Source organism: Penaeus chinensis, chromosome 20 (genome assembly GCF_019202785.1).
Source record: "Penaeus chinensis breed Huanghai No. 1 chromosome 20, ASM1920278v2, whole genome shotgun sequence".
NCBI lineage: Eukaryota > Metazoa > Arthropoda > Malacostraca > Decapoda > Penaeidae > Penaeus > Penaeus chinensis.
In genome coordinates, this window is record NC_061838.1 from 4,964,481 (window position 1) to 4,975,506 (window position 11,026).

General features: G+C 47.2%; 2 protein-coding genes across 6 annotated transcripts in view; both read left to right on the plus strand.

Moving 5' to 3' along the window:
- Nucleotides 1-10,732, plus strand: part of LOC125036243 (protein bric-a-brac 2-like) — a 41,898-nt gene extending 31,166 nt beyond the window's left edge. For all 5 annotated transcript variants that reach the window (XM_047628715.1, XM_047628714.1, XM_047628717.1 and 2 more), the window contains 2 exons: nt 1-208; nt 758-10,732. The exon at nt 1-208 is cut by the window's left edge and continues 36 nt beyond it. In XM_047628715.1, the coding sequence (XP_047484671.1) occupies nt 1-208; nt 758-1,090 (541 nt within the window). In that variant the 3' untranslated portion in view covers nt 1,091-10,732. The remainder of the gene's footprint in view (nt 209-757) is intronic.
- LOC125035870 (nematocyst expressed protein 4-like) lies at nt 1,095-1,657 on the plus strand. Its single transcript, XM_047628183.1, has 2 exons — nt 1,095-1,142; nt 1,226-1,657. Exons 1-2 carry the CDS (start codon nt 1,095-1,097, stop codon nt 1,655-1,657), a joined length of 480 nt encoding a protein of 159 aa, XP_047484139.1.
- Nucleotides 10,733-11,026: the final 294 nt, after the last annotated feature.

Here is an 11,026-nt window from a genome sequence, read left to right on the forward strand (position 1 = left end):
GTACAAGATCGCGCGGAAGGAGGGCATCAAGCTCTCCTCGCCCTTTTCCGCCATCCAGCCCTCGTGGAACCCCGACGACTTGACGAAGGCGCTGGAGGCAATACGGGGTGGAATGAGTGTCCAGAAGGCGGCCCAGGAGTTCGGCATCCCCACCGGGACTCTGTACGGGCGCTGTCGGAGGGAGGGGATCGAGCTCAGCAAGTATCAGGTAAGTTAGGCTGCTTGTTGGGCGTTCGATGTGGGCGTGTGAGAGCTCCGATCGGGTGGGCTAGGTGGGTGACTTATTCGGGCGCTCGGTGTGGGCGTGTGAGAGTTCCGAGTAGGTGGTTCGGGCGGGCTAGTTAAAAGAGTGAGTGAGTGGGTTCGGGGTTAGGGTAGTTAGTGAGAGAGTGGATGGGTCGGGTAGTTAATGGGAAGCGGGGAATTATTTGACGTGTATAGGTCGAGGGCGTCAGCGGATGTGAGTGCGCGAGTTTGCGAGTCGGTGGGTAGGTCAGTGGGTGAGTGATTAGTAGGTTTTAGTAGGCCTACGTGAGTCGGTGAGCGAATGAAGAGTTGAATGGAGCTCGGTGGCTAGGTAGTTGTGTGCGAGTCGGTTGATCTGTGGGGGGAAGTATGCCAGAATGAATGGATGAATAGGTGAGTGAGTGTTATAACTAGAGTAGAGTGAAAGAATGTATGGGGATACATCGGAGGAACCCTCAGGCGGCCCCTAGGTGCGGGCCTCTAGTAACCCCCGACCTCATGGTACCCCCAGGGAGTGCCGTGGTCGGAGGAGGACATGAAGGATGCGCTGGAAGCCGTGCGGGTGGGCGAGATGTCCATCAACCAGGCCGCCATTCACTTTAACTTGCCTTACTCGTCTCTGTACGGGAGGTTCAAGCGCGGCAAGTACGAGGACGGCCTGCCCCACCAGGATTTCCTCCACCAGGAGATGACGGTGGAGCACTACCCCGCGGACCCCCAGCAGCCCGCCCAGAACCCTCAGCAGCCCCCGCAGCCCCCTCAGCAGCAGCAGCACACGCCGCCGCCCCAGCAGCAGCAGCAGCAGCAGCAGCTCACCCCAGGACCGCCCTCGGAGCAATATTGACTAGATGAAGGGAACACTGGCCGCCACAGCGCCGACGTCGCGCCGGACCAACGCCGGTCCGAGTGCCCGTCGGAGGAAGATCAGAAAAAGTCACAGCCGACGCCTCAGTCACAGCGAGGAATTCAGGACTTGCAGCAACAGCAACAACCGCAGCAGCCGCAAACGCAGCCTACGGAGGTACAGACACAGGTTCCCCAGCAGGACGCCCCGCCGCCCGCCCTGGGTCCTGGCTCGGACTATGGCGAGAATGGAGGGCCGCCCACGCCCGTGGTCTTCACGGGCGGGGAGGCTCCCCTTTACTCCGCCACAGCCGCCACGGAGCCTCACCATCCAGCACTCTATTCACCGCCTGCGTCACTCCCTCAAGAGCCGCTTTATCCTCCCGCAGCTTCTTTGGCTCAGCCTCCGCCGCCTCCGCACCCGCAGGTGTACCCACATTACTACCCGCTACCCGAGTACCCTGCTCTGCGGCCCGAGTACCGTGCCTACCAGCCGTACCCGCCGCCGCGGCCCGACGATCCGACTCGGCCTGTGCAGTATCCGCACTACCCGCCCTACCATTTCTGACGCTGTGGCCACCAGTGTTCCCGCAGTCCAGCCGCCTTTTCCCACTCACGCACCTTTGGGCAGCACTGCGTATGAGCACTCCCCTTCTACCCTCCCCTTGTGCCCCCCTAGCGCGTAGCTCCGCGTAGCTCGGGGGTACAATAAAGAACAACAACAAGAAGAACAAGAAAAAATCTTTTAATGTAAACTTGAAAGAAAGAAAAAGAAAGCTAGAAACAAGAAAATATGTAAACAAAAAGCGAGACAACTTTTTCGTATGTTAAAAGAACTTTTATTCACAAATGAAGCAACAGCATCTCAGGTGCCCCCCTCCCCAGACTTCCCTTTATTGTGTTTGTGTGTTGAAACGAAAAAGAAGAAAAGAAGAGGAGGAGGAGATAACTTATCAAGAAGCAAAACATACGAAAACGAAGAAGAAAAGGTGTAAACATTTTTTAGCACAGAAAGTCATCGTTTCCAAATAGTTTCTTTTTTTTTAGTAGGAACTAATGTCCAGCACTTTCAAGAAAGAACGTGTACGAGTTCGAACACACGTGTGTATGTGTGTGTGTGTTTATGTATGTACATATTTGTGTACATGGGTATACACACATTTGTTATACGCATACATACATGCGTACGTACATACATGTTTATATATATATGTATGTATGTATGCACGTATTTATATCAGGGATTGGAAAGAAAAGAAAACGTTTAGAAACCTCGGCCCTACAAAGAGAGAACCGGTGACCAAAATTGCCGAGAGAAAGATGGAAAGATTTTTTTTTTTTTTTGTGTGTGTGTCTCAAGATTTCGATTAGGTTTTAGGCCCGAAGTGTGACGCGAGCATTTTGTTTTGCTCTTCAGGTTTATATACATATATATTTAAGGAAAAGAAAGAAAAGTTGTGTTTATGTACGTAGGAGAACATGGAAAAAAAAGTGGAAAAGAAGAAACGAGACGAGATGCGTGTACATGGTTTTATTTTGTTTTTTTTTTACATTTTATTTTTATTTTTTTTAAAGCAAAAAGAGAGAAGGAAGAGAAGAAAGAAGCCCAGATGAAAAGGCAAAGCAAGAAACGTGTGACAAAGAAAGAAACGAACGTAAGAAAGGAAGAAAGAAGAAGAGTAAGATAAGGATAGCCGACATTTGATCAAGTGTACGCTATTACCCCTTCCCCCCTTCCCCCTCTCCCCTCGTGTACAGTAGTGTTGTTGTGATGTAAGAAATTTAGCCAAGGTGATGACAATGATGCGTTTCCCTCACAAAGATAGAGTACTTTTTCCCTTTTTTTTTCCCTTTTTTTTTTTTTTAATTGAGTCCCTTCTCCCTCCAGTCCTTTTCCATCTCTTCTCCTCCTTTCCTGTATTTTCATTTTTTTTTTCTTCCTTTCGTTCTCTCGTATATTTTTTTCCCCTTTTTTCCCTCTCACTTTTTTCTCTCCTTTTCTAATTTTCCTGTTTAAGTGCATATTTCCATCTTATTCTCGCTGACTACGACTCTTTGATTAACCCTCCCCCTTCCTCTACTCCTCTGACCCCTGACCCCTAGCCCCTACCCCCACTACTTTTTTTTTTTTGTTTTGTTTTTAATTGTTATTAACCCCCCCCCAACCCCAGACCCCCAAAGGATCCCTCCTTGGAAGATAAAAGCAACTCCTCAGGGCACTTTTAAAATCACCCCAAGCACTCGGGCCTTACTTTAAGTCAGGACGATGCGAGTGAACTTTGTATAACCCCCTCCCCCCCTCCCCTCCCTCTTCCCCCTCTTCCCCTTCTCCCTCTTCAGAGTAAGGAAAAATAATTGAACATAGGTTTGGGAGAAAAAGAATTAGGATATTTTTTTGTTTGTTTGTTTGTTTGTGCTGGTTAATTAGGGTGTGTTGGTATTTAAATAGTAAGCAACGCGGTATTATGCAGGTGTATGTATATATTTATAGATTTTTTTTTTTTTTTTTTTTTTTTTTTAACCTTTTTTATCATTTCATTTCGTGGGGGGTTCTCTCAAAGTAGCGAGCTAGTTCAGTAGAGAGTAGTCAAAATGCACACTATTTTATTGAGAGTTAGTGGAGCGCATGGAATTTACCTTCTTTTTACCTTGTGTATTTCCCCCTCTCTCTTTCCCTCCCCCCCTCCCCCTCCCTCCCATCTTCCCTCTACTCACCTTTGTTCCCCAATCACTTACTTTTCCTCTTCTACTCTTCCCCTTTTACCCCTGTTTTTTTTTATTTTTATTTTTATTATTCGCCCTCTCTTTTTCCCTTCTCTCCCCTTCCCCTCTCTCAACCCCACTTCCCCCCTCCCCCTCCCCCATTCCCCTGAAAATCCGCAGTATTGTAACCTCGGCATTGTAGTGTTATCTTAGGAATTCACATTTTTAGAGTTACTTCGAAGAGGAAAAAGAAAGAAAGAAAAGAAAAACAAACCAAAAAGGAGAACTTCGATGACGTCGTGTGCTTGAAGTCGCGCGTAAAACCCGCTCAGAGTCGTTGCGTTTCTTTTCTTTTTTTTTTTTTTTTTTAGCAATTGACGTAACATAGTGACGTCATTCTGTTGAGGAGAAGTTTTTTTTTTAAGAGAGTGTGAAGAGAAATCTTCAGAGGACAAGTGTGTGTGTGACGTCGAAACTCCAGGTGACGTTCGTTTCCAAAATAAGAGAAGTTTTTTGTTGGTGGCGTCGTGACGCTTCGAGCGACGTGCCTTGCGCCCTCGTCCCTCGAAGGCCGCGACCCCGTCACCGTTTACCACAAGTGTCGTCGCTTCGGCGGCGGCGTGTTTAGCTACGGGTGATGTCGTTACTTCGGGTGTCGTCTTCAGCAGCGGGGGACCGCGCCGCGCTGCTTGACGTCGCCAACTGCCACGAAACACGGGTTGATGTCAGCACCGTCGCCGTCACAAGGCCGGGGTGTGACCGCCGGCCGTCACGAAGTCACGGCGAGGTGACGTTGCAGGTGTCACCGCGCGACGAAACGCTTGAGGTGACCTATGTGTCTTGTCGCCGTGTAGCACATCTTGTAAGGTTGTCGGAGCCCATCTTTTCCTTCGCTTCCGTCGGGACAGTCACAACAACAAATATACAAAAGTACATCATGCAAAGAAGGAATGTAACAAATACAAAAAAAAACAACCATGTTAGGCTGTCTAGTTATCAGAAACGTATTAAGCCATTTAATGGCCATTGTTGAGGAGAAGAATAGGTGATTAATCATTAGTTCTAATACTAAGAAACCTCTATCTGCTGTTTTATCGTTTCTCTTACTTTCTTTTTTTATTTGGTTTCTATTGTAACCGGGACAGGGCCGGGCGTGAAGGCTGCAATGACACCACCGCTGGATTACCCAGGTCGGGTGCCGGGCGCCGCCGCCCACGCCCTCCTGCTGGTCTCGCTCACGGGCGCTCTCTGGCCAAGGAGAGCGAGTGACACCTCTCCTCTCCTCCACCTCTGCTCCACCCACCCACCTCCACCCCTCCCCTCACCTTCAGTCCTGAACGACCTCCTCCCTTCCTTATGTCATACATGAGGATGACCTAATCTCCCGCCCTGACCGCCGCCCGCTCATCCTCCCTCCAGCAACGTCCTCCTCAGGTGGGCGGAGGATGGGAGGAGTCGTGCCCCTCCCTTGCCCTTGACAGGAGCGCCCATCGCATGTCCACTCGCTTTGTCCCTCGCCCGGTTGTCGCTTGAGATAGGCGGCCCTTCTCTGTCATGGTTTAGTGGACCCGAGTTTTTAGGACAGTCCCCCAAGAGATGTGTGTGTGCGAGAGAGAGAGTGCGAGACGAAGCTTCAAACAGATCGAGAAGGTCCTCGAAAAGGAAGCAGGGATAGAGATCTTTCCAGGTGGTCTGTTCCGAGTCTCAAGAGAAGAGTAAGAGAGATAGAAAGAGAGATAGAGAGAGAGGAAGGAGAATGGAGAATGTCAAAAGCTGAAGAAGACCCGCGATTTTATTTCTTTTGTACACTCGAAATACCTTCTCCACCCCACTCATCGGCACCTGTGAGTCAGCGCTCACGTTAAAAAAGGGAAAAAAATCCAGAGAAGCTCACAAACACAAGTTAGTAGGTTTAGGATTTTTTTTAACAAACATTGCTCATTTCTTCCAATTTTTAATTGTAGATTTTTGCCTCCATGGATATATGTTCCAGTTATTTGTTATTGTGTCCTCCCCCCTTTAGTTATTATTTCGTTTCTTTACTGAGGTTTTTATATATTGGTCTGTAAGAAATATTGTACGAGTACTAACACAGGTAGGTAGAGACAAACCCCCTTTATTTAAAAAAGAAGATGCCTATTAACAAAGCTGTAATATTGTAAGAGTTAAGATACGTATAATTAAATGATTCAGAGGAGGGATGAGTTACGGTTAAGTAGAAGTTATCATGCACGTGGGACTCTTGACCGCCGTCACGTGACCAGGACACGGCCTCGAGGGGCACTGGAGAGAACGCACGCGGCACGCCCAGGCACGCGGCCACCCGCCGGAGGAGAGTGTCAGCGGGGTCCAGCTGTCATGGTGTGGGTTTGTTATTTTTTTCCTTTTTTTTTTTGGTTTGTGTCACATTGGCGTGGTTATAGAGCGACGGGTGTCCGGTGTCCTTTTCCATGCGTGTGCCAAGCGCCCCGTGGCACTGCTTCCGTTGGGCGGCAAGGCGGGCCGTGCCAGTGCCGCAGCTGTTTCTTCCAGTGGACCTCGGCGGGGAAGCGACCTCTGGCTCCTCTCCCCCCTTCCTCCCTCCCTCCTCCCCCTGAAGAGCGATGGGTAGCGCGACTTGACGTGGCGCTGCGTCCTCTGTGATGTGTGTATGTTGTAGAAGGGGGGAGGGGCGTCACTGGAACGTCTGTGCTTTACCGCGTCTCCAGGTCACGTGACTCGGGTCGCGGCTCAGCTGCTGACCCGCGACCGTCTGCGTCAGGAAATTTTATGATTTTTATCTTTTGGTTGACTTTTTTTTCTTGTTTTCGTTATTTTGGTGACGTGATTTTTCTTGTATATATTTATATAAAACGAAATTTGTTTACAAGTTGACTTTTTATATTTTTTGGACAAGTCTGTGTGTGGTTGGCGGCAGGTGGGTGACGCGTCGGGGACGATCACAACACACGTACACAGATTGCATGTGTGTGTGTGTGTGAGTGTGTATGTGTGTGTGTGTGTGTGTGTGTGTGTGTGTGTGTGTGTGTGTGTGTGTGTGTGTGTGTGTGTGTGTGTGTCTGGGTGTGTGTGTGTGTGTGTGTCTGGGTGTCTGGGCGTCTGGGCAGAGAGAGGGTAAATGAGGCCTGTCGCCCACACACTAATCTCTGTCCATTTTTTGCGCATGTGTGTGTGCGTGCGTGCGTGCAAGTGGTCGCCTCTGACGCTTCCCCGTTGATGGCTTTACATACAGAGGAGAAGTGATGAGAAATGTGACATGAATATCGGCATGTTGGTCTTTTATTTATAGATGAGAGAATGAGCGAGTGCGAGTGAATGCGAGCGAGAGTCACGAGGCAATTGGTCCGAACGAGCGAGCGAACGAGCGATCAGAAAAAAGAAAGAAAGAAAGAAAGAAAGGAAGAGAAGAAGGAAAGGCTTAAAGAAAGAAGTAAAAGAGAAATACCAAGCCGTAATGTCAGGTAAACACAACTATGCCGGTAAGATGGGCAGGCTCCATGCTCCTTTCATGGTCCCTTTTGTTCGTGTCGACCCCCCGACCCCTCTGTATCAACACAATTTTATCTCTCTATTTGTCTGTTCTTCTTAGGCAGGAGCAACTTGTTATCAGGGATATACCTTTTTAGGGCCTCACTTTCCTTCAGGTTTGTATGTGGCGACACATAGCTTCCAACACTAGCTAGCTCGATAGTGTGGGGCATCCCCCTATCACAAGCAGATATTAGTATTCCGAATAATTCCCTTGTAACTACTTACCCATAGGATGTAATTAATCGATGACGATTATTTTCACTTTTTTTTTTATATTTACGTGTTCAAAAAAAAAACAAAAAAAAAAACGACTCTTTTATCCAAATTTTTTGTTGGGCATACAGCTATTTTTCACTTATTTTGTAAAGGTATATATATATGTATGTGTATATATATCGCCATTGTAAGTTGTGTGGTGTGCGTGTGTGGAGGTGGCACGGGCGGGGGGCGGAGAGGGGTCCAGGAGTGAGGGAGGGGTGGGATAGGGTTTAGGGGGGGGGGGCATTGTGTCAAGACTCCAATGTGTCGAGTCCTAAGTGGGTCTGCCCAGCGTGACAGACACAGACAAGACAAGACACACAAGAACCATCCGAAGGAGGAGGAGGACCTGCTCCGGGAGGCGGTGACGGAGGGGCAGGCGACTCGGGGGGGCGGGGGGGGGGGGGGTCAAGAGGAAGAAGCGACGATTAGGTGCCCCAGGGGAAAAGACTGTTGAGATCTCAGGTTATTTCTCTCTCTCTCTCTCGTCAAAGCCGGTGTTAGTTAGCACGTTGCAGCATGCAGTTGGGCGTATAGAACCTCCCCCACACCCCTCCCTCCCCCCCCTTTTTTCCCTCCCCCCTCCTCCCTCCCGCCGTGTTGGCTCACCCTCCTCAGACCGTCGTTGTGTCTTCAGGTATTCTTTATATTTTCCAGTAGCGCCGCCAGGGTGTTGTTGGTCGGGCAGGAGGAGGCCGGCAGGGAAAAAGCCCAACAGACGTTGTCGCCGCTGTGCCCAGAAGGAACTCAGGGGTAGGGTATTGGGTGGGGGGTAGGGGGTAGGGGGTGGGATAAGAGTCGAAGAGAGGGTTAGGAGAAGGGGGTTGGGGAGGGCCATGTGTGTGCATGTGTGTGTGGTGTGACGTCTCCTCGAATGCCCTCGTTGCGTCGCCGTTGACGTTATCGAGCGTTGAAGACGTTGAAAAGAGTTGTGATTTTTTTTTTTTTACTTCTCCCTCCGACGTAATAGGTAATGAAAGGTTCCAAGACGTGGGCGGCGGGAAATGTTGTCAGGGTCGTTGTTCAGGGCTGAGAAACGTAGCAGTTAGCGCGATTGTCTTGTACATAGAGCCAGAAAAAAAAAAAAATGCAGTAGAGAATAAATAAGCGTCAGTGTGTCGTACCAGATGTAGTGTTCTTGTAGTCGTCTTCGGGGAGGGCTGTAGAGACGTGAACATAGTGTCTTAAGAATGGACTTGTACACCTCCAGACGTGATATATATTTTGGATTAGCAACAGGTAAATCGATAACGGCGTTGGTCACAGCTCTACCTCTCGTAGTTCTTCTCCGTCTCCGTCCCTCTCCTCGTCCGTCTCCCTCCTCCTTCCGTCGCCCCCGGCCCCTCCCTCCTCCGCTCATCCCACAGGAAGGAGGGAGGAAGGGGAAGATTGAAAGAGGAAAGGAGAAGGAAGGCGAGAGGGAAGGGAGAGAAGGAGAAGGGACCCCCCAACCCCCCCATCCCGCCCACAGGCCCGTCGCCGCCTCCACACACCATTCTCTATATATTGATAATGATAGTAATACCACGGACCAGTGCGATTTTATATGTTTCATCAAACTCCTTTAGCGTTATGCAAATGATGTGGCTCCTATGCAAAGGACTCGAACCCTCTCTTTTTTTTTCATCTTTCATTTGCAATGTGTCGTCTGGTGGCAGATGTGTCGAGCGTCCCCCTCCTCGAGAGCCACCTGACCCCCCAGGTGTTGCGGACCTCTTATATGCACCCACAGTTCTCGTACAAGATGTGTAGCGAGCGTGTATGCGTGCGCGTGTGTCTGGGTTTTTTTGAGAGTTCACAAAAGTATGATAGTGATCATAAAAAAAAAGAGAGAAAACTTGGATGTTTCGGACGTGTGTTGCTGGAGTTTATAAAACTTGTCATACAACAGATGCAGGAATTCTTCTAGGTTTAGGCTCGGTTTCATACTGAAGGCTACATTTTGTATTTATTTCATCGGCACAAGGGATATTTTTTTTTTCAGTTCATTCTCACACCTATTTATTAGTATGGTGGTTATTTCTCACTCGGAAAAAAACTTTTAAAACTTCTGGAAATGATTTAACATGTTTCGTTTTCCCTCTCTCTAGGAATACTGACATTTTAACCCTATTTATCAGAAGATAGCTCATTGTATTATTACTAGGAGTATTGTTTCGTATAATGCAGACATCTTTTTTACATTTGTATCAGTTGTGTATTGTTTTAGAGGTATTTGCAAAAAAAAAAAAAATACGAATTTAATGAATGCCTTTGTAATTTTTGTTACTAGAATTGTTTTTTTTCTGAAAGGATGTGTATTTTTCCTTTCATTTTCTTGGGCTGAATTGTTTCAGTTGCCACTTTAATCACAGTTGTAATTTTGTGCTCAAGAATTATGTCTCTAATATCTTTGTTATATCTGTTTTTGATGTGGGCTTATGTTGTTTTTTTAATTTTATGTGGGTAACAAGTTGAGTATTTTGTTTTAATCAGTCCTTATGTTTACGATTCATTTCCCATTTGTCCATAGCCGAATAAAGATGTTTCTTGCTTAAATCTGAAATATTCCTGGTAAGCCGTCTACCTCCAGAATGCTATCTAGTGCGCTAGAGTGTCACAACTAACCCCTCTCCCTCCCACCACCACCCACCCACCCACCCGCCCTCTCCTTCCACCCACGGGCGCCAAGATGCCTCGCGGTGGGCGGACGACGACAGAAGTGGGTGGGCATCCCCTCGCCACTGTTTGGGAGCCACATTCAAAACAGACCCTTAGGGATTGGTGTCTTAAAGACTGATTTGTCATAGCATATTTTTTGATTTTATATTTTTTGGCTATAAAGTTCGCTGGTCTAATATTGTATTTTTTATATAGACGTTTTTAGCAATGAGGTACTAGAGTATGGTACATTAATTTTACGTTTTTGTATAGATTAAATGGTGTAAATCACACAATAAATATACCTCATTGTTTTTAATATTTGATTAACTCTATACTGGTATTAAATTGACCTCAAAGACTTGCAGCCCCCCGTGTATTGTAATGCATTTCACTTCATACCTTTGGTGTTTTCCTCATGTCTGTATATAGAAAATAATATTAATATATACAGTATAACGATGTAACAGTTTTCTCTACAGAATTTCTAATAAATGTCTCACAAAGCTGATTTTTACTTGTGTTTGGCTCTTATACATTAGTACGGGATTTCCCACAGCCTGTTTTAAGTTAAGAAGAATTATGTAGTATTTTTAAGATTGATTGATGGCTACTTGTTACTTATTATTTGTTAAAATGAAAACTAAATCTTGGCTTTTTAAAGACCTAAGGGAGATTACTCTGTGAAAAGGACTTACTGAGAAAGGGAAAAATAAATTGGAATATTACGGTGATTTTTCTCCACGGCTGCATGAGTGTTTGGAGAAGCTTGCGGGAAAAAAAAAAGTCTATGGAAACTTCGTGT

Bases quoted from the DNA above. Each gene is read 5' to 3' on its own strand.
- LOC125035870 (XM_047628183.1), top strand. From the start codon at position 1,095: ATGAAGGGAACACTGGCCGCCACAGCGCCGACGTCGCGCCGGACCAAC. The intron at 1,143-1,225 runs GCCGGTCCGAGT...CAGGACTTGCAG, and splicing joins CGACGTCGCGCCGGACCAAC to CAACAGCAACAACCGCAGCA.